Below are 17,777 nucleotides of genomic sequence, written 5' to 3' on the forward strand. Positions count from 1 at the left end.
CTGTTATACTAGGTACGTTACCTGTCACGGTAGAGGCTTAATGGGTATGGCAGCCTTCTGGTTAATGTACTAAACTGGAAACTGAGAGGCCATGAGTTCAAATCCCACCATGGCAAGTTGTTAAACCCAATAACCTACAGACCGGCAGCGGATAAAATTATCCCGACAGCTATGGGTTATTGTACAAACCCAGCTGCTACACTAATTTTCTTCAGGAAACCTGCCACCCTTACCTGGCCTACATGTGTCTTCAGTCTCTGATTATGCAGTTGGTTCTTAATGTCTTCAGGGCAATTTAGGGATGGACACGGACTTGTCAGTGTTCCCCATATAAAATCACACAACAGCAGGTGTCTTCGCCTCGCTGATTGCCCGAAGGGAGATTCTGTTCGGGTGGAGGTCGGCTTCTCCGCTCTGAGCCTCGGAGTGGCGGGGGAGACTTGCTGGAGTTCTTAACGCTCGAGAAGTGAAGTTGGAGCTGAGGGGAAGGATGGAAGGGTTCTACAACTTATGGGTTTATCATGCATTTTCAAGAATTGGATGACATCGAACATTGGGGGGGGGCGGGGGGGGGGGGGTGGTTAGAATGTAGAAGTTATTTGTGAGTATGTAGGGGTTGATGGTGGATTCCGGATTCTTTTTTATTGGTGTTCTGTATTCAAACTGTTGGGAGCTGTTTGATGGTGGGTGGGATAAAGGGAATGTTGGCCAGGGGATTGCCATTGTATTTGTTATTGTTGATTATTTGTTGATGTAAATTTGATGAAAATGTGAAAAAGGAGAATAAAAATACTTTTTTAAAAAAACAGTAGAGGGGAGGAGGCCATTTTTTTCCCAATGCTCAAAGAAGTATCCAATTTATTCCATTCCCTTGTTTTTTTCCCGCAGGGTCCCGTTATCTTTATTTACCCTTCATCCCAGTAAGATTTTGTTTTTTAAAAAAAGGACAATGTAGCTATTCAATGTTGTGAAAATGTTCAGCCTTCACGGTTGCGGCTATGCGGAGCTAAGTCGCACATTTGGCGGCTCCCGCACAAACGGACTTTTGGGCTCTTTTCAGCGCCCCCAACGGCACATTTTCGACGTTTCCCGGTGTGGGAAGGAGATTACAACAGTTCCCCGACAGTATGTGGCTTTTACCAGGAGCGGGGCGACTGAAAAGGTGGTGGTGGACCCGAAGAAGGTGCGAGGGAAGAAGAACAAAATGGCGGCGGGCGGAGACCAGGCAGCGTGGATGCAGTGGGCGCAGGAGCAACAGGAGGTTATCCAGCGCTGCTTCAGAGCGATTAAAGCGGACCTGCTTGAGCCGATGAATGCTTCTATTGATAAGCTGCTGGAGACACAGATGGCCCAGGGGGTGGCGATCCGCGAGGCCCGACAAAAGATCTCCGACAACGAGGACGAGATCATAGGCCTGCCGGTAAAGGTGGAGGCGCACGAGGCGCTCCACAAGAAATGGCAGGAGCGGTTCGAGGAGATGGAGAATCGGTCGAGGTGGAACAATCTGCGGATTCTGGGCCTCCCGGAGGGGCTGGAGGGGCCGGATGTGGGGGCCTATGTGGTCACCATGTTGAACTCGCTGTTGGGAGCGGGGTCCTTCCAGGGGCCCCTGGAGCTGGAAGGGGCCCATAGAGTGCTGGCGAGGAGGCCCAAGGCTAACGCGGGCGGTGCTGGTGCGGTTTCATCGGTTCGCTGATCGGGGGTGTGTGCTCAGGTGGGCCAAGAAGGAGAGGAGCAGCAGGTGGGAGAACGCGGAGATTCGAATATACCAGGACTGGAGTGCGGAGGTGGCGAAGAGGGGGGCCGGGTACAATCGAGCGAAGGCGGTGCTGCACAGGAAGGGGGTGAAGTTTGGCATGTTGCAGCTGGCGCGACTGTGCGTCACCTACAAGGACCGGCACCATTATTTTGAATCTCCAGGGGGGTCGAGACGGGGATCTGCCGCCGTGGGGAAAGGGCCAGGCGTGGGGTGCGGACCCGTGGCTGGCCGAGGAGGGGTTATGGCTAGTTGGCGGGGGAGAGGGGTGGGTAACCCCCTGATCCGGCTGATAACCTGGAATGTAAGGGGACTGTATGGGCCGGTTAAGCGGGCTCGCGTGTTCGCGCACCTAAAGGGGTTCAAGGCGGATGTGGTTATGCTCCAGGAGACACACCTGAAGGTGGCAGACCAGGTAAGATTGAGGAAAGGGTGGGTAGGTCAGGTGTTTCATTCGGGGCTGGATGCCAAAAATCGAGGGGTGGCGATCTTGGTGGGAAAGAAGGCGTCATTCGAGGTGTCGAGCATTGTGGCAGTCAATGGCAGTAGGTACTTAATGGTAAGTGGTAAGCTGCAGGGAGAGAGGGTGGTACTGGTCAATGTGTATGCCCCGAATTGGGACGATGCGGGTTTTATGCGGCGCATATTGGGTCGGATCCCAGACTTGGAAGTGGGGGGCCTGATAATGGGGGGAGACTTCAACACGGTGCTGGATCCGACACTGGATCGCTCCAGGTCGAGGACAGGTAGGAAGCCAGTGGCGGACAGAGTGCTGAGGGGGTTTATGGATCAGATGGGAGGGGTGGACCCTTGGAGATTTGCAAGGCCGGGGGCTAGGGAATTTTCATTCTTCTCACATGTCCATAAGGCTTATTCCCGAATCGACTTTGTTATTTTGAGCAGGGCGCTGATAGCGAGAGTAGAGGATACCGAGTATTCGGCAATAGCCATTTCGGACCACGCCCCGCATTGGGTGGACTTAGAGCTGGGGGAGGAGAGGGACCAGCGCCCGTTGTGGTGCTTGGAGGTGGGGCTGTTGGCGGACGAGGAGGTGAGCGAGCGGGTCCGAGGAAGAATAGAGAGGTACCTGGAGGCCAACGATAACGGGGATGTCGGAGTGGGGATGGTATGGGAGGCGCTGAAGGCGGTGGTTAGGGGAGAGCTGATCTCCATTAGGGCCCACAAGGAGAGGAGGGAGCGGGGAGAGGGAGAGGCTGGTGGGGGAGATGGTGAGGGTAGACAGGAGGTATGCGGAGGTGCCCGAGGAAGGATTGTTGAGGAAGAGGCGCAGCCTCCAGGCCGAATTCGACCTGGTGACCACCAGGAAGGTGGAGGTGCAGCGGAGGAAGGCCCAGGGGGCGATTTATGAGTATGGGGAAAAGGCAAGCCGGATGCTGGCGCATCAGCTTCGGAAGCGGGACGCAGCTAGGGAGATCGGGGGAGTTAAGGGCAGGGGAGGGAGTGTGGTGCAGAGTGGGGTTGGCATCAATGGGGTCTTCAGGGACTTTTATGAGGAATTGTACCGGTCCGAGCCCCCACTGGAGGGAGGGAGGGATGGGCCAATTGAGGTTTCCAAAGGTGGAGGAGGGACTGGTGGCGGGATTGGGGGCCCCGATTGGGTTGGAGGAGCTGATCAAAAGGATAGGAAGCATGCAGGCGAGGAAGGCACCGGGGCCGGACGGTTTCCCGGTCGAATTCTATGAAAAATATATGGACCTGTTAGGCCCGTTGCTAGTTAGGACCTTCAATGAGGCAAGGGAGGGGGGGGCTTTACCCCCGACGATGTCCGGGCACTGATCTCCTTGATCCTGAAGCGGGACAAGGATCCCCTGCAGTGTGGGTCTTACAGACTGATTTCCTTGCTAAACGTAGATGCCAAGGTGCTGGCGAAGGTCTTAACCACGAGGATTGAGGATTGTGTGCCGCAGATCATCCTCGGAGACCAGATGGGGTTTGTGAAGGGGAGGCAGTTGAACGCGAATGTGTGGAGGCTTTTGAACGTTATCATGATGCCGGTGAGGGAGGGGGAGGCGGAGATAGTGGTGACGATGGACGCTGAGAAAGCCTTTGATAGGGTAGAGTGGGGGTACCTGTGGGAGGTGCTGAAGCGGTTTGGGTTTGGGGAGGGGTTTGTCAGGTGGGTTAGGCTGTTGTATGAGGTCCCGATGGCGAGTGTGGCCATAAACAGGAGGTGGTCCGAGTACTTTCGGTTGCACCAAGGGACGAGGTAGGGGTGTCCCCTGTCCCCCCTGCTCTTCGCACTGGCGATTGAACCCCTGGCTATGGCACTGAGGGAGTCGAGGAACTGGAGGGGGTTGGTGCGGGGTGGGGAGGAGCATAGGGTGTCGCTCTATGCGGACGACTTGCTGCTATATGTGGTGGACCCGGTGGGGGCAATGCCAGAGGTAATGAGGATCCTTAGGGAATTCGGGGATTTCTCGGGATACAAGCTCAACATGGGGATGAGCGAGCTGTTCGTGGTTCACCCAGGGGACCATGAGAGGGGGATTGGCGAGCTCCCACTAAAAAGGGCGGAGAGGAGCTTCAGGTGTTTGGGGGTACAGGTGGCCAGGAGCTGGGGGGCCCTGCATAGGCTTAATTTCACAACGCTGGTGGGGCAAATGGGGGAGGAGTTCAAGAGGTGGGACGCGTTGCCGCTGTTCTTGACGGGTAGGGTGCAGTCAGTCAAAATGATGGTGCTCTCAAGGTTTTTGTTCCTGTTCCAGTGCCTCCCTGTGTTTATCCCGAAGGCCTTTTTTAGGCGGGTCAACAGGAGTATAATGGAGTTTGTGTGGGCGCGAGGGACTCCGAGGGTGAGAAGGGTGTTCCTGGAGTGGAGTAGGGATAGGGGGGGCTGGCGCTGCCCAACCTCTGTGGGTACTACTGGGCCGCCAATGCGACGATGGTGCGCAAGTGGGTGATGGAGGGGGAGGGGGCTGCATGGAAGAGGCTGGAGGCAGCGTCTTGTGTGGGTACGAGTCTGGGGGCGCTGGCAACGGCGCCGCTGCCGTTCCCTCGAAGGAGGTATACCACGAGCCCAGTGGTGGCGGCTGCCCTCAAAATCTGGGGGCAGCACAGGGGGGAAGTTGGGGCCTCGGTGTGGACCCCAATACGGGGGAACCACCGGTTCGTCCCAGGGAGAACAGATGGAGGGTTTTCGGGGTGGCACAGGGCAGGGGTACGAAGGTTGGGGACCTGTTTGTGGACGGGAAGTTTGTGAGCCTGGGTGAGCTGGAGAAGTACGGGCTCCCCCCGTGGAACACCTTCAGGTACTTAAAGGTAAGGGCGTTTGCCAGGCGGCAGGTGGTGGAATTCCTGCGACTGCTGCCACACACAGTACAGGACAGGGTGCTCTCGGGGGGGGGGGGTCTCGGAAACTTACCAGGTGATGCAGGAGGAGGAGGAGGCCTCGATGGTGGAGGTGAAAGGTAAGTGGGAGGAGGAGTTGGGAGAGGCGATTGAGGAAGGGACATGGGCAGATGCCCTAGGGAGGGCAAACTCTTCCTCATCGTGGGCGAGGCTCAGCCTCATACAGTTTAAGGTGCTGCACAGGGCACACATGACCGGGACAAGGATGAGCCAGTTTTTTGGGGGTGAGGACAGGTGTGTTAGGTGCTCAGGGAGCCCAGCAAATCACACCCATATGTTCTGGGCGTGCCCAGCGCTGGAGGAATTTTGGAAGGGCGTAGCGAGGACGGTGTCGAGGGTGGTAGGATCCAGGGTCAAACCGGGCTGGGGGCTCGCAATATTTGGGGTGGCAGAGGAGCCGGGAGTGCAGGAGGCGAAAGAGGCAGGTATTCTGGCCTTTGCGTCCCTGGTAGCCCGGCGGAGGATTCTTCTTCAGTGGAAGGATGCGAGGCCCCCAAGCGTGGAATCCTGGATCAACGATATGACGGGTTTTATTAAGTTGGAGAGGGTGAAATTCGTCTTGAGAGGGCCGGTACAAGGGTTCTTTCGGCGGTGGCAACCGTTCTTCGACTTCCTGGCAGAACGGTAGACATTGGTCAATGGCAGCAGCAACTGGGGGGGGGGGGGGGGGGGGGGTTTACTTTATTTTTGTTTTTGTTATTTACACTGGAGGGTCTGAGGGGGTGTATATACCTGTTGTGTTAAGTCGGGGTGTTAATGTTAATTTATTATTTATGTACGGGGGAGGGGGTATGGAGGGTTGCTTTTCTGGACTGTGTTTTGTACTTAATCCTTTCGGGTTCCTTATTTAAAAAAAAATGTTCAGCCTTGTTGGATGGTAACTTTTCTATGAACGGGAGATTTTCCTGAAGAGATGGAGTGGTTTTTTTTTTTAATTTATGGTTTTCATTGGCTGCTTTTTAACAAAACTGAAAATTGGACCAATCGGCACGCTTCAGATACATCGGCCAACGGGCAGGCAGTAAATCTCTCTGCACATATGGAGAGGGAGCGATCACTGGATGAGCAACGGTTTTAATTAGTAAGTACTTATAATCGACATGTTACACACTTTAAACCCCAACTGCTTCCTAGAGTATTGTACTCCTCAAATAAAAGATGAGATGAATAGATATCGTGGGGATGAGATGGACACGGAGCAGGAACTAGAGGGATGTGTGAAAGGGGCGACCCAAGATGTAGTCAAAGGTGACCTGAAATTTATTACTGATAAGCTCACAAGAAATTTAATTGGATTAGATTATTTGGCCTTCTGTACGTAACAAATAACCACGGATTGCTCAGACAGTGGAAGTAGAAATGTGCGCAATTGGTGAAGGAGGTAACCATTCAGACACCACACCGCACCAACGCCAAATTGTCCGGTTAGGCTTTAACATTTTTACTCAATTAAAATTGATGCACAGCACATTCTAAAAATGTCCAGTTTTCTTACAATTCTGGTTTGTAGCGAGTTGGATTTGAGACGCTGTACGAATTTGACACTCACGAACTCTCACCACGATGTGTCAGCTTCATACTTGAGCTATCAACATAGACTCCCTACGGTGCAGAAGGAGGCCATTTGGCCCATTGTCTGCACCAGCCCTTCGAATGAGCACTCTACCCATGTCCACTCCCCTGCCCACCCCACCCTATCCCCTTAATCCATAACCTAATCTGCACATCCCTGGACACTAAGGGCAACTTAGCATGGCCAATCCACCGAACCTGCCGTCTTTGGATTTTGGGAGGAAACCGGAGCACCCGGAGGAAACTCACGCAGACACGGGTGCTCCACACAAACAGTGACCCAAGGCCAGGTCCCTGGTGCTGTGAACAGCAATGCAACCACTGTGCCATCATGGCGTGATTCCAACATCCAACAAAAGAAAATGAACCAGAATTTGCTGTTCAAGTAACAGTGAGACTAATGGCCTTCTCCACTAGTCATGGGAAAATGCTGCAGCCATAACAGGCAAGGAGCTGATGTGCAATAAGATGTCATTACCCAGAGGTTTGTGTCCGAGTTGTACAACTCCCCTGTTAGATTCCTGAAAAGAGCACCTTGCTGTCTCTGCCCCTCCACAGACAGGAAATGAATGTCACCGAGTTTATGTATTTGTGTACACGGTAGCACAGTGGTTGGCACTGTTGCTTCACAGCGCCAGGGTCCGAGGTTCGATTCCCGGCTTGGGTCACTGTCTGTGCGAAGTCTGCGTGTTCTCCGAGGTCTGCGTGGGTTTCCTCCGGGTGCTCCGGTTTCCTCCCACAAGCCCCGAAAGACGTGCTTGTCAGGTGAATTGGATATTCTGAATTCTCCCTGTGTACCCGAACAGGCGTCCGAGTGTGGCGACTAGGGGCTTTTCACAGTAACTTCATTGCTGTGTTAATGTAAGTCTACTTGTGACACTAATAAAGATTATTATTAAAAGCCTCGCTAGCACTGAATTCCTTTAGGTTTTGAATATTTTTGAGGGGAGTTTTAAAAACGTCAGATTGTAAATTTGAAATGGTTTTTCTTATTTTCCTTTTCTGTTATCTTTCTCAATCTAATCGTTCCTTCCTGTTGGTTTCTCTTCTGGTACCAGGTTCGATATTGAATTCACTCCCCTTTTTGTCACTCCCCTCCTTGTGGATATTTCTCAATCCTCCAATCTGATTTTTTTTTTTGAGAGAGTTAGCCTGTTGACTCCCCTCCTTCCTCTCACTCTGCCATTATTATCAATTTGCACTTTCAGAAACATTGCGGGAAAGCATTTTAATCTTAAGGGCACAGGGAAGATCAGGCTGTCAATGCCCTGAAAGGGCAAATTCCACCCCAGATTAACATCAGTGTTTCTCTCTGACTATCACTGGATTTTAGGAATGTCTTTTTGTGCCCCTTTTCTTGCAGGCTTTAAAATGCAACAAACCCTTGGGTCAACATTACCACTGGGAAATAATTTATAAGAGGGATTCATTCTATTGTTAACACAGCCGACAAGGATGGTGCATGTGGAGACGATTCATGATTTCAAATGTAAATTGGATGGACACTTGAGGAGGACAAAGTAGGAAGATAGGGTGGGGGAATGGGATTGAGTGTGTTGCTCTACAGCAAGCCAGCACAGGCTCGATGGGCCAAATGGCCGCCTTCTCTGCCATAATGGCTCTTATTTTGACCTGCAAGGGGGTACATTATCGACTGATATCCAACATTTGAAATGGGGGACTGATCGTGAACTGGTTGCTCAAACTAATGTTCCTAAAATCAGGAATCTGAGACGGTTTTTACATCTTTTCTTTCTATCACACGGTTAAAGCTCCTTTAATTCACTGCAGTCTGTCGTAAGCACACATTGCAATCCAATAGATTCTAGTAACAATAAATGGCATAGAATTACTTTGCTGATTTCGTTCCCAGGGAACTTTTGCTCGTCACACTCGCTTCACTTTCTCTCGCGCTCACAAAGACATCGTCATCCTCATCACTCCGGGTGTCGGATTGAGCAGTACTTAAAGGCGTCCTCTTCCCGCCATCCCAAGACGTTCCACTGGATTCATCGCTTTTAACATGACCACTTCGCTCCTTTTCCGTCTCACCGGACTGGTCCAAGTTTGCAATCTCTTTTGCCATCAGCTTGTCTGGGTCCCTCTCGGCCGCAGCTCCTGTGTGCCTCTCTGACATTCGGTCAGTAGCCTCGGTGCTTCTCTCCTCCAGCACGACAAGTCCAATTTCTTTGTGCGCCACTGATGGACTCTGCGGCATTTCCTTGTCGCCAGCAGCAAGTTCCTGCTGTACCCTCTCGTCTGATGCACCTCGGGAGAGTTCGTTCTCTCCTGAAGCAGCCACCTCTTTGCCCCAGTGAAGCAGCTCAGCTTGCTGGCCCTGTCCGATTGAGAACACAGGAGCCGTCATTACCTGCGGAGTGCTGACGAGTACAGTCGCAAACTCCCACACACTGGTTTGCTTCTCAAGGGGGTCGGGCGAGATGTCTTCGCTGAGGTCACTTAAATGGTCCTCGTCTGTGTCAGTCACTGTGCATCCGCCGTCGAAACCTGGCACCATGCGTCCCACGGTGGTGGAAGGGCCAGAGCATCCTGGTTGGGATTCAGGCCTGGCCTTCTCCTGCTCGTGCCCAAAGTCCTGTGGCCTGTTGATCTGGCCCGGCTCCCACACGACAACTTCCCGAGGCGGCAGGTCCCAATTTCGCCGCTGGGCCTCGTCAGCCCCCTGTCTGAATGCCTGCTCTGTGAGTGATATGGTGTTCATGCACCGTTCTTCTCCGGGAGACTGGAAGCAACCTGCAGAGGACATAGAAATAAAGGAAAATAAGGTTATTTTGTACTCAGTGCCTGCCAAACAGCATTTACGTCACATCAAGTCCACAGCACAGAAATTGGCTCGTCAGCCCTGTATTGGCCCAAACTGGTGCTTAATCCCTACAAGAGCATCCGGTCACTTGTGCTTCATCTCACTGATCAACAAACCCTTCTATTCCTTTCTCCCTCAAGCTTACCAAGCTTCCCCTGAAATATACCCATGCTAATCTCCTCAACTACTCTTTGTGGTAGCAACTTCCACATTCTAACCACTCTCTGCAACAAGAGTGTTTCATCCAAATTCTTTACTATCGTATACCCATGAGCTCTAATTTTGGAATTCGCCACAAGCAGAAACTTCTTTTTTGTTGCCGATCCGAATCAAACCTGGTCATCATCATCGCTGCCTTCAGATTTCTAGAGAAAAAAGCCCTAACTTGTAGAACATTTCCCGCATCCTCTCAGTTTGCGTACCTTTCTTGTTGCTAAGCATTTAAACAGTGCAGCTCAGTAATACACAACTTTGTAACCAATGAGAGTGAACGATATTGTTAAGGAAAACACACATCAGCCGAGAAAGTTTCTTTCTCAAAGAAGCAAGTGTGACAGATGAGAAACTGTTTTCACACAGCGAGTGGTTAGGGACTTGGTGGAGAGATCCAAGAGAGGCACTGACGATGGAATTGGATGGTTATTCTGAAAGGAAATAATCGGCAGGATTTACGGGGAGAAGACAGGAGAGTGGAACTTGGTGTAATCTTCTTCGCAGGGCCGGCACAGACTTGATGGGCCAAATCGCCTCCTTCTGCGCTGCAACAATTCTGAGATTCTGTGAACTGAAATCAATGGTGCTATACCAACACTGTTCCAAACCGGAAAGTCAATCAGAATGGATTGTACATCCAATTGGAATCAAAATACGCTAAAAAAAAAAATGTTAAATTCTTGCATGGATTCTCGATGAGCTGCGTGTCAGAGGGGCCACACGTGACCCTGACACAGTGGCTCCATGGTTGAAGCAGGACCACCGAGGGGGCAGGAAAGGAAGGGGAAGGGGTCATGCACATACAACAAGAAAGAGACAGCAGGAGAGAGTGTGGAGCTCCAGCACTGGGAGGAGGTCAAGGAGATAGATAGGGGTAAGATCGTGAAGCCATTTAAACCCATGGACGAGAATTTTAAATTGGAGCTGTTGCAGGGACGGTGGTGGTCAGTGGCAAGATTTGTAACTAGGTGGGAAAAAGTTGATGCTGGACAGGATTCAGGCAGTGGAGATTTTTTGACGTACTAGAAGTTTGCAGAAGCTGGGGGTTGGGAAACTGACCAGAAGGACATTGGAATAGTCACGTCTGCAGGTGACAAAGGCAGTGAAGAGCATTTCTGCGTTAAACAGCTGTCAGACCAGATGGAGAAGGACACTTACAGAGGCAGCCCCAAGACAGGAATCAAAGATACATAGAACACTGATTTACTAATAGCTGGTCGAACCTGGTCGACAATGGTCAGGAAGGGATTGTAATCGGGGCGTACAGCTTGCAGCAGAGCAGAAGGAAAATGGTTTCAATCTTCCCGATGTATAACCAGAGGAAATTGTGACTCATTCAAAGATCATCCAACAGCCAATCTAATGGCACAATGGCAACAGGTTTCAAAAAAATATATTTTTATTCAAGGCATTTTCATATGTACGAACAGAATCAGAAGAGCAACCAAACAATTCAATAAACAATCCCAACTCCCCCCATGCCAACCCATCCTTACGTCCCACCTTCCCACTTTTAACCTCCTGAAAGAAATCAATTGACGGCTTCCACCTCCGGCTGAACCCATCCACCGACCCCCTCAAGATGCACCCCCCCCCCCCAGCTTGCGGCAGCTCAGAGTCCCACCACCTGAGCAAAATCTGTCTCCGGGTCATCAGGGAGCCAAAGGTCAAAACATCGGCCTCTCTCGCCGCCTGGACTCCCAGATCGTTCGACACCCCAAATGTTGTCATCTCTGGACTCGGAGCCACCTCCACATCCAGCACCTCGGACATCACGTCCGACAACTCCTGCCAGAACCCCCTCAGTCTTGGACACGCTGAGAACATGTGGGCGTGATTCGCGGGCCCCCCGTGCACAGCCCACACCTATCCTCTGCCCCCTCAAAGAACCTACTCATCCTCACCATCATCAAATGAGCCCTATGTATCACCTTGAACTGGATGAGGCTTAGCCTCGCACGAGGACGCTTTACCCTCTGCAAGGCCTCCGCCCATGTCTCGGTCCCCACCTCCCCTCCAAGCTCATCCTCCCACTTACGCTAAAAATCCCCCACCAGGTCTCCCTCCCACTCTATCTACTCCTTATAGACATCCGACACCTTCCCCTGCCCTATTTCGTCCTTCAACCTGGTCCTGCAACCCCAGGGGCGGCAGCCCAGGAAAGGACGCCACCTCTCTCCTTACAAAGTCCCAAACCTGCAGGTACCTAAAGCCATTCCCTCTGGGCATCTGGCCTCCAACTTTGTGAATTTACCCCCTATAAACAGATCGCCAAAGCACTCAATCCCTGCCTGCCGCCAACCCGAAATCTCACGTCCAGCCCCGCCGGTGCAAGACTGGTAATCACAAATTGGCGCCCACACCAAGGCACCGTTCAGCCCCAGATGCAGCCATCACTGCCCCCCCCCACCATACTCTTAAAGCCAACACCACAACTGGGCTCACAGAATACCTGGCCAGCAAGAACAGTAAAGGCACCAACAACAAAGTCCTAAACACAAACCCCTACACAACGCCGCCTCCATCCGTCGCCACACTGACCTCTCCCAAAGGGCCCATTTCCTAAGCATAGCAGTATTCACCGCCCAGTAGTAATTCATCAGATTCAGTAACGCCAGGTCCGCATCCCGCCCCCCCCCCCCTCACCGTCCAGCTCCAAGAAAGCCCTCCTAACACAAATCCAGAGATTAGCCCATTAACCTTCCTAAAAAAAATGACTTGGGGACGAAACTTGGGAGGTTCTGAACACCAACAGAAACCTTGACAGCATCATCAATTTACTGTCTGCAACCCGTGACAGCGGCAGCACCTCCCACCTGTTAAAGTCCACCCTCATCAGCCCCACCAACCGAGCCAGGTTCAACTTGTGCAACTGCGCCAGTGCTGCACCACCTGGATACCCAAATATCTAAAACTTGCCCTCGCCACCCTAAACGGCAACTCCCCTAACCTTCTCTCCTGCTCTCTAGTCCCAATAGGGTACACCTCGCTTTTTCCCATATCCGATTTGTATGTCGAGAATTGGCCAAACTCCCCCACGATCCCTCCGATGCTGTGCACCGGGTTCAAAATATACAGTAGCAGGCTGTCCACACAATCGGACCCAGTGCTCGATGCCCCCCCCCCCCCCCCCCCCCCCCCCCCCCCGCCGGCCGGGCTCAATTCCTCTCTGTCCCTCCACACCCAAAGAGCCATTGCCAGTGGCTCTCTCGCTAAGGTGAAGAGCAATGGGGAGAGCGGGCACCCCTGCCTCGTCCCACAATGCAGCCCGATGTTCCCTGAACTCACCCGGTTCATCCGCACACTCGCAATCAGCGCCTTATACAGCAACCCGTCTCAAACCTCTGCCCGAACCCCAACCACCCAGCACCTCCAACAGATATGCCCATTCCACCCAATCAAACACCTTCACCACGTCCATCGCCACTATTACCTCCACCTCCTGCCCCTCCAAAGGCCTCATGATTACATTGAGTAGCCTCCTCACATTCGCCAAAACTGCCTCCCCTTCACAAAGCCCATTTTAGCTTCATCTATCAGGCCCAGGATACAGTCCACAATTCGCGATGCCAACACCTTCGCCAACATTCAATAATGATATCGGGGGTGATGACCCGCACTGCTCCGGATCATTATCCTTTTTTAAAATCAAGGAGATGGTAGCCTGTGACAATGTAGGGGGAGTTCCCCCTCTCCCTTGCCTCATTATACGCCCCTCACCAACAGTGTCCCCGGGTCTGCCCCAAACTTTTTATAGAACTCTACCGGGAACCCGTCCGGCCCCGGGGTCTTCCCTGCCTGCATCATCCCCATACTCTCCATCACCTCCCTCAGCCCTATTTGGGCCCCCAGTCCCTGAACCAGCCCCATAACTTTGGGAAACTCTACCCCATCCAGAAACTGTTGCATCCCCTCCTCCCCTGCTGGGGGCTCCAGTTTGTAGAGTCTCGAACATGCCAGTCTCCCCCTCTAGGTACCTCACCACCTTGCCCTCATCATCCCTAATTCTGCCAATCTCCCTCGCCACCTCTTGCTCGTCTCAACTAATGGACCAACATCCTACTCGCCTTCTCCGCATCTCGTTCCCTTCCCAGGTACCTTTCCTGGTCTGCCTCCCTCATCAAAGGGTCTTCTCCTTGTCCAGAGAGTAGTGCAACTGCACCACCATCGCCCTCGCCAGTTCACCAGCGCCCTGTGTGCTCGGTCCATCTCCAGGAGCCGATCAAAGGTCCCCTCCCCCATCACTTTCTCCAGCATCCTTGTCACAGACACCGTGGCCTCCACACCTTCAATGCCTTCAGGCATCCCGACGATCCTTAGGTTTTGCCTTCTGGATTCTCCAAATCCTCCACCTTCTCCCTCGGCTTTTTTCTGGCTCTCCCGCATGATTCCCACCTCAGCCATCAACAAGGTCAACTGCACCTTGTGCTCGCCCACCTCCTCCTCCACTTTCTAAATTGCCAGGCCCGAGACGCCAGCCTCTGCTCCACTCGCTCAATCCCAGGTCTCAGCGGTTCCACCACCTTGGCTAGGTCTTCCAGGGCCTATTTCCTCTGCTGCCGAAACGTATCATTCAAGAACTCCACCAACTGCTCCATCAACCACTGAGCGGGCAGCCCCTTTGTCCGCTACCATCTTTACCTGTGGCGCAGCACGAAGACTCTCCTGCTCCAGCAGCTCTCTTCCTTGCACCACTCCTGGTCTGTGGATCCATCCACTAGCCACACCGGAGGAGTATGACCTTTCCCAGGCACTCCTGTATGCTTTTGCCCTCAAATTCCTTGCCCTTCGGGTAGGAAGAGACTGAACAAAATGTGCCTTGAGCAGGAGCCACCAAATGTGTGACCACTCACTCATGGCCGCACACGAACGTGTCGACAGCACAGGGTTCAACAGAAGCAGTGGCTGGTTCCTTGTCTATAGATGCTCTTGCCAAGAGGCCGCACGTAGATGAGCAAGAGGGAGAGACCAAGGAGAGAGCCTTGCAGAACCTCAGAGATAATTGGGGGGAGGGGGGGTTGTTATTGGGGGAAGATTCTGTGGCGACCGTGTCAAAGTTTGCAGCGGGTTCAAGGGTGACCTCTTGCACTTTGAGGGTATGGATGTGGTGAGCATACCTTGCTCAAAAGGGAGAATGCACTCTGATCAAAGAGACAGAAAGGAGGTTTTAACGCTCCCGTTTCGCCAAATACTGCACAGCCGCTACAACTGGTAGAGTGTCCCTGCTAGCCAGGCCCCTCCCCCACTCCCCAGCACACCGGCCACCCTTTCCCCTCTCCCCCCCCCCCCTCCCCCACCCTATTGTGGAGAGAATGGGGTAAAAACAGAAGGAATATTTTGAGCAAGGTATGCTCACCACATCCATACCCTCTAAGTGCAGCATGTCCTTCTCTTTCTTCCAAAGACAAGACGTTAGCTCTGGACATCAGAATGAATGTGACTCAACAAGCAAGGCTGGGTGGAACATCCATGGGCCACAGGTAGCTTGTGACTGGAATAGGTTGACAGGGAAAGGCTGAGCTAGGGAAGCAGAAGATGGCTGCGTTTTGCTTCTTCGGGTCAAGTTGGGACAGAAGTTGGCCGTGAGCAGAAGGGCATCGGAAGTACTTACAGTCAACAGGCACCACAACTCCCTTCTCTGCAAACAGCAAGCGTCCGGGGAGAGAACAGCTGAATGTGCAATCAGCAACCAGGTGACAGGAGGGAAGGGAGGCCTGATCAAAGGTCGCAGAGTCTGGAATACTCCTCTCTCCTTCACCAGTCACAGGCCCGCTACAATTACACAAAACTGAAACTTGTCCAGCTATTGGACACTAGAACTGCAACTTCAAGGGCAGCCAAATGTAAACTGTGCTGGCATTAACGTTGCTGGGCAACCACAGTGATAAAAGTGGAATACCAATGCCTATCACCATCAGAAACTATCTAGCCAGTAACAAGTACTCGTTGGGAATAGAATACATTTAAATGGTCATTTCCATCATTCAGCTTTGATCAGATTAGTGTAAGAGCGCTTCCTGATGATTCCCGGTTTTCCCTTTTCTTTATTTTTGCTGGTATCATTTTGATCCACAGATGCTAAGTGGATACAATAATAATAATCACGTATTGTCACAAGTAGGCATCAATGAAGTTACTGTGAAAAGCCCCTAGTCGCCACATTCCGGCGCCTGTTCAGGGAGGCTGGAACGGGAACTGAACCCACACTGCTGGTCTTGTTCTGCATTACAAGCCAGCTGCCTTAACCCACTGTGCTAAACCAGCCCCTATATCTTTAAGGCAAGCAGGGGAATTGAGGAATTCAAAAGATAAGAGGGCACTCTGCGAGCTTTTGGAGAACTCAGACGTGTCGGCTCCCCAGAAATCATTGGGACTCCGTTCGCTTGGTTGGCTGGTGGACAATGAACTGACCAAAAGACCGCATTCTGCCCGGTAACAGACAGCTATTGGGTCTTGCCTAAGTGGGGTGACTTTCAAAGAGCCAGGGAAAGGCCACTGGAGACCTGGACATTCAGAGAAAAGGGCCTGCTCTCTCTTCCGTCTTTTCTCGAGAAAAGCTGCTGTATGTCTGAAACTGCAGGCAGCACGGTAGCTTTGTGGATAGCACAATTGCTTCACAGCTCCAGGGTCCCAGGTTCGATTCCGGCTTGGGTCACTGTCTGTGCGGAGTCTGCACATCCTCCCTGAGTCTGCGTGGGTTTCCTCCAGGTGCTCCGGTTTCCTCCCACAGTCCAAAGATGTGCACGTTAGGTGGATTGGCCATGATAAATTGCCCTTAAGTGTCCAAAATTGCCCTTAGTGTTGGGTGGGGTTACTGGGTTATGGGGATAGGGGAGGTGTTGACCTTGGGTAGGATGCTCTTTCCAAGAGCCGGTGCAGACTCGATGGGCCGAATGGCCTCCTTCTGCACTGTAAATTCTATTCTATGATCTGCAGAGACCTGAATGAATCGACAGTGAAAACCATTATAGACTGGAAACAGAAATCTGTGACAGAAAGCCTGGAAGGAAGGTGTGCTGGAAACAACCATCTGAAACAAAGACTCTAATCTTTTTTACGTCATTTATTATGTTACACCCCTCTTCTGTTTGTCTCTATTGTGCGCGAGTGTGGAGGGTGGGGTGAGTTTATGTGGGGGGGGGGGTAAGGAACTAGATAATATTTAGCCTGTTGTATTTGTTGCATATTTAATTATAGTTACTGAATTGTGTTTAAATTTACAAACCTGGCGTCTGTAGTTATTGGGCAGCTAAGGGCCAAAGACCTTTGGGTGTTTTCCTGAGAAATATTTATAAATTTAAATTGTGTTACGACTCTGGGACAAGTGGGGCTGAAATTGACCGCTCACTAGCCCAGGGGGTCGTAACACTAGCATCAGATACCCTGTCCAAAAGGGTGGTGGAGACAGATTCAACATTACGGAATTGGATAATTATTTAAAGTGGTAAAGTTTGCAGAGCTACAAGGAGAGAGCAAGGGAATGGTAATAACTGAATAAGAGTCAGTGTAGGAACAGAATGTTGAATGGTCTTGTTCTGTGCTGTCTCATTCTATGACTTTATGATTCTAAAAGCAAACTGAGATGTGTCAAAGATTCAGTAAAAATGCAAGATGCTGTTAAATAGCTTTGTCTGCGATGTTTTACAGTTTGTGTTTTATTGTTTTTACGTATTTCAGTCCACTCTTCAATGGTTGCAGTTTGTGAACTATTCCAGCCCTTCATGCGATCGCTGCGGATTGAAGAGGACCGCCTGCTCGATCGAGGTCTCCAGTCTCTCAATTAAGATCTGGGTCGCGATTCTCCGAACCCCCGCCGGGTCGGAGAATCGCCGGGGGCTGGTGTGAATCCCGCCCCCGCCAGTTGCCGAATTCTCCAGCACCGGATATTCGGCGGGGGCGGGAATCGTGCCGGTCGGCGAGCCCTCCCCGGCGATTCTCCGGCCCGTGATGGGCCGAAGTCCCGCTGCTGGAATGACAGTCCCGCCGGTGAGAATCAAACCACCTCTCTTACCGGCGGGATCAGGTGGCGCGGGCGGGCTCCGG

The 17,777-nt window shown here is 52.0% G+C and overlaps 1 protein-coding gene across 8 annotated transcripts in view; it reads right to left on the reverse strand.

Annotated features, from left to right (window-relative positions):
* LOC140408348 (PH and SEC7 domain-containing protein 1-like) overlaps positions 1-17,777 on the reverse strand; it is a 613,055-nt gene that overhangs the window by 201,772 nt on the left and 393,506 nt on the right. For all 8 annotated transcript variants that reach the window (XM_072495423.1, XM_072495424.1, XM_072495425.1 and 5 more), the window contains one exon: positions 8,551-9,451. In XM_072495423.1, coding sequence (XP_072351524.1) covers positions 8,551-9,451 — 901 coding nt within the window. The remainder of the gene's footprint in view (positions 1-8,550; positions 9,452-17,777) is intronic.

The sequence above is a fragment of the Scyliorhinus torazame genome, chromosome 3 (genome assembly GCF_047496885.1).
Source record: "Scyliorhinus torazame isolate Kashiwa2021f chromosome 3, sScyTor2.1, whole genome shotgun sequence".
In the NCBI taxonomy this organism is placed as follows: Eukaryota; Metazoa; Chordata; class Chondrichthyes; order Carcharhiniformes; family Scyliorhinidae; genus Scyliorhinus; species Scyliorhinus torazame.